Here is a 17599-nt window from a genome sequence, read left to right as displayed (position 1 = left end):
GAGGGATCCTTAGAGCAAGACTCCCCTGGCCCACAGAAGCCCCAGTCTTTGGGAAGTTTCATCTGTGCGATTTCTCACTGCTTGTATTCCTGCAGTGCTGGCCTCATTGGGTTTGCTTCTGGAAACATTCCTGGAGCCCCAGACGGGGACAGATTGAAAGGAGACAGGATGGGAACTCCTCTCCCCGGGTCACTGGATTCAAGTTCTTTGTGCTGGAAACACATTAGCGAGGGAAGGTGGGGTCCCTCAGGATCTGCTAGGGTCTTGGGGTGGGAGGTCTTATCCCACCCCGGTGCGTAAGAACTGGCGCTTGCGGCAGAAATCAGGACCCAGGCGAAGGGCGCCCGCGCCGCTGCGGGGCTCCTCGACGTCTGCTGGTGAGCAACAGCGCCACCTGCTGGCGACACGGCTCGTCCCTCAGCCCTGCGGACTCTCGGCGCGTGGCCAGTTTTCCTCTGTAATTTCCCCATTTCCTTCCCTGGCCCGTCCCAGCTCTGAAGTTGTGGCTTCTTCAGCTGGAGGAATGCAGCTGACAGGTTATTTCAGAATCATATAAATCTGCCAAAGGACCATTTGGATATAAAAGCAAACCTCTCACCCTGGATGAAAATTCGTGTTAAGAAATTGAAGTCTTGATGGACTAGCTCCTGGGAATGAGGTCTTACCTACCCTAGTGGAAGCTGAAGACTTCCTGCCTGGGAGGGCCCAGGGGAAATGCCCCGCCCTGGGGTGGGTTTCGGGGGATTCGTCTAAAGGTTGTGTTTGTGTAGTAAGCACTGTTTTCCCCGAGGCGGTGTGCTGATTTGGGGATGGCGGCGGGGGGGGGGGGGGGGAGGGGGAAGAAGGAGCTGATGGGGCTCTGGGGTTGGCGCAGTCACGAAGCATGGCTTTAGGAGGACCCCACATGAGGCATCTGGTCATCCTGCCATGGCTCCCACCCGGGTCTCCACGGGGGCTTCCATCTGAATATTTTACTCCCTCCAAGTGAACAGAGATGGAAAAAATCTCCATTTGTTCTCCTGAATGATGAAAACAAGTTCTGAATTACTTTCCAGGCCTACCCATCCTTTCTCCTAGAGTGCAAGGTGATTCAGCTTCTCGTTTCCCACCTGCCGCCCTGCAGGACATCGAAGAAGAGTCACTGAGTGAGATCACCCTCAGGAAGCCTGTCCACACAGAAGCCCCGACCGGGGGCCTGGGGCCATTAGAACTCCAGAGCGAAGTGAGGAAAACCCTGCTGCAGCAGGAGGGCGCCAGTCTCTCTCCCACCCCTCGGGAAGCAGCAGATTTCAGTCCATGGGGACGAGGAGGTTGGAGCCTCCCTTGCCCCATCCAGCTCCTAGAGGGGAGTTTCCTGACAGCTCTCTGAGGCTCTGGAGCCCTGCACAGAGTCCCACCTGGAACGGAAGGGTCCACCTGCATGGCCCTGGAGGACAGCTGGCCCATTTCTCTCCCCCCGACACTGGCTGGGGTCCTACTGAAGGTGAAATTAAAACTGTCAGCGATGCAGCTTTCAATTTCAAAGATGTGTTTGGAGTTGTGTGAATGAGGGCAGTGTTGGACATGGGCTGAGAAGCATAATGCCGTGTCATCAGCGGAGTTCCTATGCAGGCGATGGTCCCCCAGTTCCTGCTGGGGGAGTCCTGGCCCCAGGCCCCGGGAACCTGAATGCTGAGGTTGCGCAAGCACCAGTGGGTTCCCCGTCTTCTCTAGTGAACTCTTCCCAGCGGGTGGTCTGGCTGGCGCGGGCAAAGGCTTTCAATGTGGCAGCTTCCCTCTGTCATTGAAGCCTCCTGTGGCAGGATGATGTTGGCACACATTCTCTTATGCCGTGCAGCCTCATAAAGGGCAGGGACTGGGTTCATCAAGCCCATTTTACCGGGGTGACCGAAGCGGAGGTGCAGGGAGGTTAAGGAACTTGTTCAAACTCAATGGCTGAAGTGGCAGGGCTGGGGTTGCCGTCGGAGAGGCTCCAGAGCCTGCGTTCCTCTTGCCATGAGACTGGTCCGCCCTCCCTATGTTGTTGCGTTTGTGGCGCCTGCAGCCCCTCCAGCTATCCTAGCTTTCAACGGAAGTGGCAATGGGGAGTCGGGAACAGGTGGGCAAACTGAGGCACTTTGTGATCCTCGAGTCCAGCCGTGGGTCAGAGATTATGAGGACGGGTAGCTGCTCTCCTCTGGTTGTGCGGAAGCAGCACGGTGCGGTGGCAGAGGCAGAGTCAAATCCAACCTCTACCATTTCCCAGCAACAGGACGATGGGCCGGAACTTGGCTTCCAAGTTACTCTTCTGTACCGTGGGGGTAACGAGCCCCTCACGGGGCTGCTTCCCAGGCTCGGATGAAATCACCTGGTACAAGACTCAGCATGTGATTACTTTCCCAAGTGCCTACTAATGGAAGAGACGATAATGGGCTTTGGTCTTGATTACTCAGCAAAGACACAGACAACCTCATGTGGGTCTAGTCTTGCACTCTATCTACTATGACTAGGTCTTCCATCTCTGCTGAACCCCTGAAATTTTCCATGCCTTAGTCTTTTATCTACAATATGCCCAATCAGTCTGCCAGGGCTTTTCAAGGAAAGTGTTGCTATATTTTAATGTTGCTCTAAAAATTATATAGTTGGTTTTCTAGTAGCAATTTCATGATTGTTGTAAGGTGCCTAGAAGTCATGCATACTTTGATAAAGAGTTTGTTTTAATGGAATAAAAATTGATGGATCTCAAAGCCAAAAAATAAAAAGGACCAACATTTAAAAAGCATTTACATTTAACACTTAAAATGGCAATATAAGTGCAAGATTCAGAAACTTAAATATCTTCAATGCAACCCGAATAATTTCTTGTCTTCTTAAGTAGCTTCTAAGATTAAGCAACAGTTGGCAGAGCTACTTCATGGTCATAGGATATCTAAAAGATGTCACCATTGGGTAAAAACCCTAGGCCAGCATTTCCCACATTCTATGTTGTCTGCCAGAGATTTCAGAAATATCTTTATAAGAAGACTAGACTGGAAGGGGGTTTAACAGAGTCAGCACCTTTAATTATGTGAATATAAAGGTACAAGATAGAAGTGCTAGCACATGGTATAAGACAAGACGGTAAGGAGAGACCAACGAGCCCTGGAACCGAACACACCAGGTCACTGCAAGAAAGGGATGCTGCCCACTTGGCCTAATGCCTCCTAGAGACAAGAGGAGTCAGTCCCAGGTGGTGTGGCCGGATCATCCTCACACCTGACCATGTCCTTTGCCCTGGGTCAATCAGCCTGTTCATTTCCAACTTCCTTCTCCCTTCACTGCCTGTCACTTTAGCTGTGAGGCCCTGTTACTCCCCCATCCTGCCCATGCCATAGTGGAGAGACTTGTGGGCCCTCCCTCTCTCTCTCTCTCCCTTTCCAAATCTTCCCCTTTGGAGCTGCTGCCTGATGGGTTGATGCCCAACTGCAGTGAGAAATCCCACCTGCCCTTCCAGGCCTACCTCATGGGACTTCCTCCATGAAGCTACCCTGATTCCTCCCCTCCCTTTCCCTCCAACGGGAAGATCCAGTGTGCACTCTGTATTAGTTCCCTAGGGTGGCTGTGACAGAGCGCCACAGGCTGGGTAGCTTGAACAACAGAAACTTAGTGTCTCACAGTTCGGGATGCTAGGAGTCTGAAATCAAGGTGTCAGCACCTTGGCTGGGTTTCTTCTGAGGCCACTCTCCTTGGCTTGTGGGTGGCTGTCTTCCCCCTACCTCTGTGTCCAAATTTCCTCTTCATATAAGGATGCTAGTCATATTGGCTTAGGGCCCACTGTAATGATCTCATTTAACTTAATTACTTATAGACTATCTCCCAAGAAGGTCACCTTCTGAGGTACTGGGAGTTAGGACTCCGCATAGCTCTCTTTTGAGGGGGGAGGGGTGCACAGTCCAACCCCTACCAGACTCCCACTGCATTATTATTGATACTTTTTGGTGAGTTGTCATCATTCTCTCCTTCTCTGGAAGGCTCCTTGTGGGATCTGAGCCTTGATATAGCTCATATTTATATTCTCTGTTGAGCCTCACACAGTGCACACTCCATAAATAACTTGAGTGAATGAGCAGTAAACAGTGCTCCTGAGTGAATATGGACTGCTGCCAATAATGACAGGTCTGGAGTAGACAACGTGTGATCCTAGCAACACACTTCAGCAGATGATGTGGCTGCCCCTGCAGTCAGCTCCGACCTGTGGGGGAAGACCCTTGCCAACAACAAGAAACAATGCTTCCCCCTGGGGGCCCGAAATGTCATCATTGGCAAATGATGCTCCATGCTCAGTCTTTGTGATTCCTGATTCAAAAACCAGAATGGCCTCCTGCAGGAAGCACAAGCATCAGGAGGGGAAGGAGCCACAGCAGGTGGGGATGGAGGTGGCAAGGGAAGGCAGCAGGACGTGAGGCAGGGCGTCTGTTTTATAATCTCCTCCGAGGATGGGCTCGGACACCAACCATGTCTAACAGGTCCCAAATGCATTGTTTAGTTGCTTGCTTTTTTTTTTTTTTTTTTAATGGAGAAACCGTTAATCAAAAAGTACCAGTTAGGCTTGTCTGTCATTCCTGTCCCCTTTTCTTTTTCTTTGCTTCCACATAGGCATAAGCCTCCTTGTTCAGTGGTGGTTCGATATCTTTACCTTTACAGAGATAACCCATCCAGTTAGAACCATTTCAGAGTGGATGCTAAAATGGTGTTCTGATGGCAAGGTTGGGCTTAACAATTCAGTGAGATTTAATAACAGGCAATTTATGTCAATTTCCAGATAATACAAGTCAGTTCCAATCTGTCCCTTAAGAGACTTGCAGAGCTCTGCGGCATTTGGTGTCAGAAACATTTCCCACAACTGCGGCGAGGCTGAGAAGGCATGTTGGGGCTGAGATGTCGTGGACACCGCCTTCCTGTACTTCAGCTTGCATTCACTTCTGCTCCTGTAGCCTTTTTTTTTTTTTGCAATCTCAGCATGATGGAAAAGCTCAGTAGTGGACCAGTTCTTTATTAGAAAAGAGGGATGCTGGTCTGTTCATCTGTCTTCCCTGCTAATCCTTAAGGATCAACATGCACTGTGCATTTGAATGGTGAGCCTGGGGGGAGTGGGTATTTCCACACAAGCTCCCCACTGGACAGCCCATCCGTGGTGGTGCTTATGGGAACTGAAAGCCTCCAATGTTCTCCCCTTGCAAATCCATCTTTCTGATCCAACTCTTGGGGTACCTCAATTGCATAGTCTGAAACAGCCCGACCTTCTTTCTCTGGTGCAGAAAGCAAGGATTTGCAATGCATTTATCCTTTAGAAGTAAGGTAGGGATTTTTCTTTGGGTCAAATGCCATACCAATATATTCAATTTTCCATTATTTGCTTTTGAATCATTACCTTGATCTGTGATTTGCTACTGTCCGCTTGACCCTTCCTAGTCACTCACTAGTCATTGTTGTTCAGCAAGGCTTTGTACAGAGGCCTGTTTGGACACTTCTGGCCCTTACTCTAGACTGGAGATCAAGGAAGTCCCGTGAAAACAAATCTCTAGATCCTTTCTCTGGGACCTAGTTTTATGCTGCCCACCCTCGGCAAGGAATGGGGGAATGCTTGTGGGGTGGAGAACTGGTGGGGCTGGGCCCCCACAACTGCTTAGACCTTTACACTGTGGCCCAGGTGGCCTCAGACTCACACACGCTCAGATAAATATCGAAGAGGCAGCGTGGGAGCCCTATTGTTAACAGAAAATTATGATGGCGAAGAACAAATGCAACTTTTTTCTTAAAAAAAAAAGTATGAGCATACATCTCTGTTAATAGATGCAAAGAAAAATCTAGAAGAATATAAACCAAATTATTGAAGTTCTTGGATTTGAGAAGTGGTGACGAAGACACTCTCCTTGACCAAACTTTAGTCAGGCTTCTCTGAGCCCAACTAGGCCCTGTCCCTGGGCATGTCCCCCAAGAGCACAATTTTAGCACAAATCCTGTCAGGTGGGTTTAGTCAGATCCCCTACCCTCTCGTTACCCCATCAGCCCCGGTGTCTGATGGGGTTTGTCATTCTGCACCATCCCCTGGTGATGTCTGGTCACCCTGGCCTGGCCTCAGCAAGAATCCTGTTAGGTCAGTGTAGCCAGGACTCCCTCTTCCCCTCATGTGTCCTCGTAGTAATTTTCTCTCCACTGACTTTGGCTAGAAATTCCCACTCTTCCTTGTATTTGGAGTTGAGCCCAGTCTCTCTGCCCTATACCTTATCACTGCTATCTCTATTGTGAGAGTCCCGAATAATCGGTCTTACTGCCTTAACAAGTGGCATGAGTAATTATTTAGCAGTGGGAACATCATGATTTTCAATTCTGAAATTATGTATTATGTTTGCTTCCTGTTATTTGTATCATATTATTGTGTTGGCATTTTTCACATAAATCCAGTGTTAGTATTTTTTAAAACAGCTTTCTCGAGCTATATATGGCATGAAACCCGCCTATGTAAGGTATACGAAAAGTCTTAGGACTTTTATAGAGTTGTGTGACCATCGCCACAGTCAGTTTGAGAACAATTTCCATCACCCCCAAAAGTTCCTGAGTGAAGGCACCCTTCACTCTCATCTCCATCCCCAGCCATCAGAGATCTCCTTTCTGAATGGATTTTCTGAAATTTCATATACAGGTGGCCTTTTGTACCGGCTTCTTTGGCGTGATGATGTTTTGGAGGTTTACCCACGTGATAGTGTGTATCAGCAGTTTGCTCTCCACATTGTTGGAAGTGTTCCATTGTACGGATGCACAGCATTTTGCTTATCCATTTCTAGTCAGTGGACAAGTGGGTCGTTTGCGGGTTTGTGCTATTATGAATAGTGCTGCTATGAACATTCGTGTGCAAGTCTCCGTGTGGATAAAGTGTTACTTTTATAATCAGAAAAAAAGGAAAATGACAAAAGTAGAGACCAATATGGATGCGGATTTTCAAGCTGTTTCTGGAATGCGTCTTCTTTTAGCAAAACGGGAGCTCTGTAAGTGGGGCCAAAGTTTTAAAATAAGGAGGGAAAGACGTGGGTGGGTCCCTGAGCCAGATTTCCCTGACCCTGACCTGTGCACGGCCCAAGAGGAGCAGGGACAATGGCTTCTCTCCTCTGGAAACTGATGGTATTCACACAGGCCCCTCATTGCCTCCGAACGTGTGTGGCATGCCATGAGTCCCACGGCAGCTCTGACTTCAATCCCAACCCAAATGGCCTTCCTCTCTTCTGAAGTCCTGTGGTTCAAAAGCAGCAAATTAAGGCAGCTACGTGACTCTGCTGGGTGTAATGCCCGTTTCCCCAGGGTGGTTTGCTTTTGCAGCGGCTGTGGAGAAAGGCCTGGAACACTGGCGCAAACTAACTGGCTGAGTGGCTCAGACTCAGCAATTCTAGGTTTTAGGCTGGGTCCTTTCCCCCGTGTGCAAAGTTCAAAAGTTGCAGCTGGGAAGGGAAAAGCATCAGAAAAACCAAGGAAGAGAGGATCCAGGTCTGTAAGCAGGAAAGAGATGCAGGAAATGACTCGGAGGACAAGAGGCAAACAGGAAGTCGGTAGATATAGGACATGGGCACCCGCTTTACAGAGAAGAGGCAGGAAGCCGACTGCCGGCACCTTATCTACACTCCGATGACACCAATCTTAGCTGCTGCCTCAGCAAGCTGTCCACGGAAGCTCTTCCCACAACCCAAGCTCCTATCTGTGTAGGCAGGGATCTGGGTGACTTTGAACTGTTGGCTGCCCCGCCTCCATCCTTTGGACACTCCCCTGGTTGCCCTACGGGCTCTGAGCCCCTCCGTTCCTCTGCATTCTGCCTATGGGCACGTGCTCTGAATGCCCCTGTCTCCTTTCCCCTCTACATTTATTTCTTTGGCAGGTTCTACTCGTTCTGGTTTAATCTGTAATTCCGAGGTGCGGGACTGCACTGCTTTACTTCAACACCAATACTTTCCTATTTCAGCTACTGTAACGGTAACATCAACACCAGCAGATATCAGCACTTGACAATATCCAAAGAGCTTCTGCTTGATCCTCACCGAGAATCAATCCTAGGATGTGGGCAGGATAGCTAGTATTGACTCCTTTTCTTTCAAACTGAGGCAATCGAGGTGGTAAAGTTCAGTGACTGCCCAATATCCCAGAGTCGCAGAGCGCTGGGCCCAGGAGTGGCTGACAGGCCGCTGACAGGTGCAGGCCCAGGCTTGGGGCACACAAGCAACATTAAGTGATAATGTCTAAAGCCAATGTGCTCTTATCTGATGTGGTAAACTGAGACCAAAACGGGGGTGGGTGGGTGGGACAGATGCAGTGACGACTCACAGCAGGTCTATGGAATTCAAAACCCCGGATGTGGGATTTTATGAATATAGGAGCCTGTGAGGAGTTTTCTCATTTTTAGGTTTTCTAAATGCTTATATATTCAATATTCTTAAAAAGACACTGAGATCCTAAATGTGAAATGCAGAAATAGTTTTAGGGTAAAAAGCTTCTGTTGAGTGATGATTTGCAAAAACACGTCTTCAATATAGTACTCAGAACGAATGTTATGGGTCCAAAGTCTGTTCAGTTATATGACCCTATTATAAAATCTTGCCCTAAACTAAAATAAAAGTTATAGCAGTTAATATTAAATGGCAAAATACTGATATTAGGTTAACATTTACAAAAACACCCACATTTTTCGGAAAGGAACATGCTTGGGATCCAATGTGAAACAATTAATTATTGTGTTTATTCTCGAAGCTTTTATTTTGGAGTCCTGTGTCGCAAAATGACATGTTTTGTGTTTACAACAGGTATTAGAAACTTGAGATTTTTTTAAAATTTCTACTATTTTAGAGTAAAATTGGAGATAATGTTCCAAACCATCAAAAAAAAAAATGCAGAGCAAACTTTTCTGTATATAAACTGTACATAAAAACAAGGCACTATACATTTTGGGGCGATATTAAGGTAGAAAGGTGGATGCGCACAGATTCTTCAGAGCCCATGCCAGGAAGTACAAATCCATTTGTTCGTTTTAGCACCGGAAGCAGCACTCAGAACAAGTCAGACTTAATGCTGAAGGAGACGTTTCTGAACGTGTGTGAAGATACGCAGGGGTGCCAGAGCTAATTTCACAGAAGCAATTCCATCTACCGTTCAGTATTATTTTGACACCAAAAGAAAAACAATCTTAAGAGTGAATGAATACATATTGCTTTGTTAAATACATATTTGACTTATATGGTGTTTATATAAATATATATATTTTAGAACCCACAAACTATCAAAATAACACTTTATAAAGAGAATTGCTTCCAAAAAAGTGGGCAAGTGCGGGAGTTGCCGCACACGTGCACGTAGGGACGCCTTTATTGACATTACCTGCTGAATCGTGGAAAGAGAGTTTCCAAAGGGTCCGCTTAAACATTTACAAAATACACAAATCTGGGACAAGCAGTAGAGCTAATAACTTTAGGTTTTGGAAAACTGATTAAAAAATCTTTTTTTTTTTTTTTTAAATACCAGTCCAAAAAAAAAAAAAAATACCCATTTCCCTGGTCCAATGGTATTGAAAGTGACGACAGAGGTTCCTCCAGCATCTCTCCCGCTCAGAATAGACCTTTTGCTTTCTTCAGGTTCACCTGCTTCCAGGCGGGCAGTGCATTGTATTCGTCCCTCGTCATGTCTAGTGCAAACTGCAAAATCGGGAGAAACGCCCAGCGCGGGTGAGTACAAGGACCCCCATCCCAGCCAAGCGTCTTGCTTAAACGCTATTGCACATGAAGACGTGCTTACCTCAAAGTCTTCATCAGTGAGATAAAGCTCAAGCTTCAGAGGATCAACTCCCTCGGGCAGTGGCCTGGCTAGCAGATCGGCCAGTGGGTAAATGGTTTTACAGAGCTTGGCTAAGACATCTTCCACAAGGGTGATCTGGTTGGAAACTTCCGTATCCTAGAGAAGAGGAGGGAGCAGAGAGAACTTCATGCCCTGCATCTGCACAAATGCTTTACCGCGCACGGGCGCAAACACAGCCCTACTGTCCACTCTGCGCCCCAGCTGGAGAGGCTCGCTCAGGCAGAAGCAGGCTCTGAAATGGAAAGGAATTGCCCAAAGCCTCACAGTTCTGACTTTTACATGTCTTCCCACCCCACCAAATAAATCCTGGCTTGGGGCTGCCTCAGAAAAATGTTTAGGGACCATCACGTGAGTGAATTATGGCATACGATTATTAAATTTGAACTCTAAACACTGGAAGCGTTCAAATAATGGAATTTGTTTAAAAGCATTTAAAAATAACCTTAAGAGAAATCACATCCTTTCTTATCAGCCCCATTTCTTAATCTGGAATAGAGAAAGGTAAGAAAATGCGTCTAGAAGATGCTGTTGAATCTAGATTTTTTTAAAAAACCACTGTGCATTTAATCTGAACAGGTTATTCCAGGTAAATGATCTTCCTCTGTTAAACCCGGAATCCCAGATTGGCTGCCCTCCTTTTGAGTGGCGGGAATGAACAACTAACGGTGTTGCCAAATTCATCAGTGATGGTACAGACTAGCGCTCACAGAGTGGGTTCTGGAGCAGGCCTGCACCCGAGACCCGGGACAAGCTATGGCAGGTCTCTGTGCCTCCGCTCCTTCCCTAGAAAAACGCGGATAACACGAAGACGCATCTTAAGAGACTACTGTGAAAATAAAGGAGAAAATACACGCCAAGCGCTTGGAGCCGTGCCTGGTGCCCAGCAAGCACCTGGCGATTGTGTTGCTACTACAGGCTGGTGTAGGAAGCCCGAAGTCCGTGCACACGATGCTCCAAGCCCACTGCCGCCCCGGGACCTACAGCGGAAGCAGGGCACCAGGGCAGTGACAGCCTCCAGCTCAGACTGCAGGAGGCGGTGATGGTCCACACCGTGCCTAGTGTGGCTTGCACGTCTATGGTAAACGGAGCCCTCTGCTATGACTGGCGGGCTCCTCCCCGTGTGGACCGAGTCCACCCGGTTCCAGAGAGAGGTGAGGCTCAGCAGTGCACTGAACATCCATTGTTAAGCAGCGGTGAACTCTTTTTCTTTACACCTGTTCAGACCTCCCGTAAAATACCCACGTCCTCTCCCCTGGAACAACAAAACAAAACAAAACGAAAAAAAAACCCCTTGGAATTGCTACTGCTAGCAATGTCAAAAACTCGTAACTTAAAAAAATTGACATAGCTGTACTAAGCTTTTTTTTTTTTTATGTGGTTGGTAATTATAACGTTCTGGTTAATAGTATGTTTTAGTAAATAAAGGTTATGACAAATGCTTCCTGTGCTGACACCAGCTGGTCTCATAAAAAACTATTAATGAGCTATTAACACTGCTTATCAGGAGGGACACATTCATTCACCCAGTAATCTGAGCAGGTTAATCCATCACAGGTTTATTCTGTGTGCCCTCTAACACGAGGTTAATGTCTGAAACAAGAGGATTTTGTTGTGCCTTACATGGCCCTTGAGAAGCAATAGATTTTTAGCTAACAGAAGGAAGAGATGGCAGCTTTTATTTATGTAAATTCTTCAGAGTAATTAAGTTCACCTTTGCTTTTAAGTTCGTTTAACTTGAGCACCAGGTGTAGAAAATTAACCAAAAGAGTTCAGATGATTTCTTCTATTGCTGAGCTAATTCTACATAGACTTGTTAACGTGTTGTAAAAGAAAAAAACGTTTTCTCACTTTGAAAATGCAGTTGGATGCCTCTCCCCAAGGGAAAGTCAATGCACAATCTGAAAGGCGGGGAGCTATCTTCACAGGGAGAGAAAGCGCGCTCACCATTTCTGTGATTTCAGCGATGTCCTCTCTGTGCTCCCAGCTGGGGAACATGTTGGTGAACGTCAGGGGCTCCAGACCAGCGTGGATAAGGTAAGACTTGGGGGGAGGCCTCTTGATATTTTTCCCTGTAGGTACACAGAAGGCGATGTCAGTACACCCAGGGGTTGGGTCTGAAGAACTGGGCTTTCTCTGATTTCCCTTGATATCTTTTCTTGTTTGGATCCCTTATGGTTAAAATGCAAGTTTTGAGTAGTTCATAACAACACATGGATGATGTTTATACAAAATGTCAATTTTATGATATAACAATGCATAAAACTGCATGGAATTGACCTGAGTCTGACAAAATGCTTCTAGAACTCTGAATGGGAGAAAGTCTCTCTCCGTGGCTTCGGGGTAAGACATTTTCTCTTGTGCTCACGTGTGGAGAATACCTTCCTAATGCAGCATTAGGTTCAGTGTCAGTTAAACAGCTAATGACAGCATTTTATAAGCCACTCTAACTTAAACATTTGGTGGAAATTTGTTACTTATCACTGATGAGCTTTTCAAGAGAAAATCGACTATACAAACTCAGTGAAACTAATCCATGAAACCTTAAAAATTAAGAAATTAATGGCATTTTCACTTTATAAAGAATACTATAAATTTTAGGTTGACAGTATAGTAAAAAGCCATGAGTTCACTATAGGTATTTTTTTATATATATAACGCTAAAAATAATAATAATAAAAAGGTTGCCATCGGCTCTCCAGGCCGTGTGGGGGAGCTTCCCACTCTCAGACAGTGTGGCACTACGTGTGGGTGGAGGCCCGCGTGTCCCCAGCATGACTCATTCCCAGTGCAAAAGGGTTTTCATCAGTCCAGGGTATTCCACAATATAGTCTTTGACCTTGAGGGTAGAGACTTAGGTGGCCCAGTTATATAAAAGAGAAAAATGAATTCTCATTCATGCTGATAGCCAAGAACACACTAATCTCAAAATTAAGAAGCCTTAAAAAATTAAAGGGGGGGGAAAAGCTTGGCTTCATCACTGTCTGGCAGGCTTTATCAAGGCTGGCTGGCCCACGCAGGAAGAGGAAGGCCGCTCTGCGGCCCCCACCCGGTGGGCGAAGCTTGTGGCCGTGGCCCTCACCTTTGCAATACTGGAGCACGGTCTCCATGGCGCTCTTCCGGTCGGAGGCCCAGCGAATGCGGGCCGAACCGGTGATCTTGTTCTCGATGGGCCACCAGCCTTGCCAGAGGTACACCTCATGGTGATTGTCAACAAGGAAAAGAGCTGTGAGGGCAAGGACAGACCAGACGATCAGGGGTCCTCCGTGGATGCTACCAGCTCACTCTTCCCCAAACCTACAGGAGGCCTTCCCGCCCTGTTGCTTTTGTTGGGGGCGGGGGCCGGGCAGAATCCCCTTGGCAGGGGCCAGGGGAGGGTGTCCATGATGCCTCAGCCCTCTGAACATTCAATCAGAAAAAGCCTCTGGGCAGAGAGGGGTGGTATCTGTGACGCCGGCCTCTTCCCTTCCCTCTCCCCACCTCCTGTCTCCCCCGGCCCCTCCTCAGCGCAGGCCTGCTGGTGGCCCTTCTGGGAACTGCAGCGAGCTGGGTGGAGGGATAGTGCATGTGCCACTCCAGGGCTTGTGAGCACCGTGTATCTCCCAAGAGCGGATTAAACACTGGAGAGTGCATCTCCCTTGCCCTACAGGTCACTGATGTTCATGCCCCATGTGGGACTGCTTCGTAGGCGACTCAGTTCAGGGTTCTTTGCGAGAAAAACAAGCTTTAAGAAGTAGATGTGTTCCACCGCTTCCTGCCCTCTTCTTCTCATCCAACGGTCACCCTGACTCTTACTCCATGTGGCTAAGGGGCTCTCACACTTACTAGGTCCTCCTGCCCTGAGTCCTTTCCTAACACGCATTTCAGGGATGCTGTGCACACACCTGGAAAGCCCAGTGGAGGTTGATAAGAACCTATCCTGGGCCATAGCAGGAAGGGGGGGCGGGCAGCAGCCACTCTTAAGGAAGTTGCTAATACTTCCCACAGTGGCAAGGGCACCAGATGAGCTTTTAAGGTGGGGACCTAGGCGGCCAGGGTCCTGCGAGATTCCTGGCTGAGGGGAGAAGGCGCAAGGGCTCAGACTCGACTGCAGGAGGGCAGGAGGGTCCATGCAGCCCAGTCTCTGGTGACTGACTGTCCCAACCGGAACAAGAGCACAGAGGTTCTGTCTGGAGGTGGAGGTCGAGTGGAAATAGCCCTGACCTTGGGATCAGAAGACATGGGTGGGAGCCTCAGCCCTGCCCTCCGGCCTTGGCTCAGCAGACACCATTCTCTGGCTGACTCAGCAGATGCTCCCACCCCCTTGCTCCCTGGCCCCTTGCTTTCCCAGGCTCCCTTGCAGCAGAGGTGGTCATGTGACAGAGCTCTGGCCAATGGGATGTAATCAGAAGTCAGCGGGGGCTTCTGGGAGAGCTTTTGCTTCATCTGATAAAAGGGAGAGACATGGCCGTCCCTGTCCCTACCTCTTCTTCCTGTCTTGAAGGAAAACATGATGGCAGGAGCAGGGGCAGCCAACTGTGGACCATGAAGCAACAAGACTGAGGGGAGGCTGCGAGAACAGCAGAGGTTCCAGGCCTGACATAACTGTGCTCAGCCTATTCTTAACGGACATATTTGGGTGAGTTAAGTCACTGGGCCTCAGTTTCTTAGACTGTAACATATGGTTGATGTCCCCTTCCTTTTGGAGTAGGTGTGAGGATGAAATTAGGTAACATAAGAGAGTTACTTGCCAGTGTACTGGGCAAATAAAAACTGTTTCCTAAATATGAACGTCAAATAAAAGGGCTCTTTGGAGGGTGTATCTTCTGCGGCCCGGCCCGACGCCCCCTTCCGCCGGCCGTACCTGGCTGCGGTGCACTATAAAGATCTTCCTGCAGGAAGGGCATGGAATTGACCACAGAGGGGTCTCGGGCGGGGTACATGAATTCCGTGGCTGAGAAATCCCCGGAGGAACTGCTGAGGATGAACAGGCGGGGTGTGAAGTTAAAATTTCCAGGATCTTGGAAAGAAAAGAGAACAAAGCTGAAGACAAAACGGGCACCAAAGTACATCCCAGATAGATTAGAGAATTAAGGTAAAACATAAAATAATCCAAAATGAGTGTGAAGATGGGTAAGATTTATCTGAACTTGGAGGTGGGGAAGGCCTTTTTAATCATAATTATAAAATAAGTAATGAAAGGAGAATGGATTTATGTGTTGACAGTATAAAAATGAAAAATTTCACTGCAGAAAAACCCCAAAGTGAAAAGGCAAGTGACACAATGAGAAATATGGAAACTTGTTAATATCTTTAGTATATAAAGAAATATAATAAAGATAAATATCTCAGTGAAAATGTGTAAAAGGCAAAAATAAAACATTCACCAAAGTAGAAATACAAACGACTAAAAAAAAAAAAAATACATCGTGTTTAACAGTACTTCCAATTTAAAACATTAAGTTAGAACAGTGCTTAGATATCAGTTTGCCCCACTAATTTTGGCCAAGAGGAAAAGGTAACCTACCGAGTCTCTGTGCTGAAAATGTACACTCTCGGATGTATATTGCTGGTGAGAATGAAACTTGGTGCCAATGTCCTGGGGCACCCTTGTTGATATGTACTCTAAATCTTTTCTACCTTTACCATAGCAGTTCTGTACTAGGACTTTAACTAGAAATAAATGCAGATACTTATTTTAAATTTATCCACAATTCTATTGTATAATGAGGAAAAATTGGAAACAGCTCTCTAAACTAAAATTAAACTAAAAAAGACAGGTTAAGTAGAAAATGGCATATAGCATCTTCATGGAATACCCTGCAGCCACAAAAGTCTAAATATGAACAACTTGAGAAACTGTTCATAATAAAGGGAAAAATCAGGTTACAAAACTGTATACTGCAATCCAAAATTTTCTTAAATATAGATGTGTATGGATCACATAGAGAAATGTCAACTCTAGTTACCTTTGAGAGAGATGATTATAAGGGACTTAGTTTCTTTTTCAACTGCTCTCTGCTTTCAAACATTTTCCATCATCAACATGCATTATTAAGAAAAACCATATAGGGGCGCCTGGGTGGCTCAGCCATATAAGTATCCAACTCTTGATTTCAGCTCAGGTTATGATCTCAGGATCATGAGATGGAGCCCCTGCTTAAGATTCTCTCTCCCTCTCCCTCTGCTCCTCCCCCCTCCTAACCCCTGTTGCGTGTGTGCGTGCAAAGGCGCTCTCAAAAAAATAAATAAATAAAAATCAAAGTTCATGAAAATTGAGAGGTGGTTGAATGGAGTGGTGGTTCTGAGTACATCTCACTGTGGTTCAACCCTGGGCAGGTTGATGAACTTCCCCGTGCCTCAGTTTCCTCATCGGTAGAAACCTGGTGGCATTAGGTTGTGAGTGCTGGGTTGATGTGTATCAGGTGCTTAGGTGGTGCCTGGCTCATCCTGAACTGCTTAATACTTGTTAGCTCTCCTTATGTTCATCTGTATTGGAGTTGATCTGTATTTTGTGTATTTAAATACAAAACTGACTTACTCTCTAATCTGAACTCCATTGTGTCCCTGCACCCAGGAAGCTGGCTAAACCGAAAGCATCCTGTTCCATAGGATCACAGTGTGTCACTGCTCATCTGGTTTCCTGGAATTTTCGTCTTCCCTCTCTTCAAGTCATGCTTACCTTCAAGGCTCTGTTTAAATGCCCTGTCTTCTGTGGGGCCACGCATGATTTTCCTGGTGGAACTCATCTTTTTCTTTTTAACTCTCAGCCCCCTTCATTTGTACCTCTTTTATGACACACTAAAGTTTTATTTGGCCTTATACCCGTCTTGCATATTATTTAGCATCCTTATTGGGTTGTAGGCCTGTGAGGACCTAGCCTCAGTCTGATTCATTGGGTGTTGTACACAATACAGGCTCAATAAATATGTATCGACTAAAGTAGTGATGGAAGGCTACGGAATGTTCTATTACCTTGAAGCATGCAGTCGTAGGCTTTCCTATCTCTCCTTCCTAAAGCGTCCCAGAAGCCCAGGGGCTCGGATCCTTCGTCACACTCGTGTATTGTCACTTTGCTGCTACTATGCAGTCCTGCTTCCAGGGGACATCTGCACGGAGAAAATCCAGTAGGTTTTTTTTTCATAAGCCCCGGACATGTTGGCAGTACAAAATTATTCAAGACTAAATCTACGGACCGGTTCACCATCTCTCTTCTACTTTCTAACTAAAACAGTTCTCACTAATGAATGAAAACGTGCTCTGTGGTTTATGAGTGTGTGTGTGGGGGGGGGCGGGGCAATGAGAGGGACTGGCTTGGCCCTTAGAGAAGAATGTACGATTACATATAAAATGTAATGAAAGTGATATACATTTTTATATATAACATACATACTTACTATTCCTTGTCCTCTCCTGCTAGAACATAAGCTTCACGGGGACGGAGACTTGGGTTTGTTCACTAGCCAAGTCCCTGGTCCCTAAATCTGGGCTTGGCACCAAGTACGTGCTCAATCATACCTGCTGAGTGAATGAGTGAATGAGTTCATTGTTTTTTCTCAGTGGTCCAAGGGGAAAAGCTGATGGACCAGGGATGCCTTTGACTAGCTCAGTGAAGGTCAGTTATCACTCCTCCCCGCTCCCTAGCACACAGAACAGGGTCTGGAGAGGAGACGCTTGGCTTCCCAGCTGGCTGCCCGTGGCAAGGGCCCTGGCCTGCGCACTCTCCTTAGCGCTGGCTATGCAAACGGTCCCGAGGGAACTCTGTCCCCACCGCACT

The 17599-nt window shown here is 47.0% G+C and overlaps 1 protein-coding gene and 1 long non-coding RNA gene across 15 annotated transcripts in view; one reads left to right on the top strand and one right to left on the bottom strand.

Moving 5' to 3' along the window:
- The window catches only part of LOC135364477 (uncharacterized), a 33622-nt gene extending 30887 nt beyond the window's left edge, over positions 1-2735 (top strand). Inside the window, exon 3 of the long non-coding RNA XR_010411663.1 lies at positions 1056-2735. This is a non-coding gene — a long non-coding RNA (uncharacterized LOC135364477). The remainder of the gene's footprint in view (positions 1-1055) is intronic.
- A 5982-nt stretch (positions 2736-8717) lies between these two features.
- The window catches only part of SVIL (supervillin), a 228871-nt gene continuing 219989 nt past the window's right edge, over positions 8718-17599 (bottom strand). For all 14 annotated transcript variants that reach the window (XM_064591887.1, XM_054507300.2, XM_064591886.1 and 11 more), the window contains 6 exons: positions 16798-16931; positions 14687-14842; positions 12926-13069; positions 11791-11915; positions 9787-9942; positions 8718-9686 (listed from right to left, as the gene is read on the bottom strand). In XM_064591887.1, coding sequence (XP_064447957.1) covers positions 9600-9686; positions 9787-9942; positions 11791-11915; positions 12926-13069; positions 14687-14842; positions 16798-16931 — 802 coding nt within the window. In that variant the 3' untranslated portion in view covers positions 8718-9599. The remainder of the gene's footprint in view (positions 9687-9786; positions 9943-11790; positions 11916-12925; positions 13070-14686; positions 14843-16797; positions 16932-17599) is intronic.

The sequence above is a fragment of the Mirounga angustirostris genome, unplaced genomic scaffold (assembly GCF_029215605.1).
Source record: "Mirounga angustirostris isolate CCGP_5_RB_7025 unplaced genomic scaffold, mMirAng1.0.hap1 SCAF_5, whole genome shotgun sequence".
NCBI lineage: Eukaryota > Metazoa > Chordata > Mammalia > Carnivora > Phocidae > Mirounga > Mirounga angustirostris.
The sequence above is the reverse complement of the archived record's forward strand: the minus strand, read 5'-3'. Positions and strand labels throughout refer to the sequence as shown.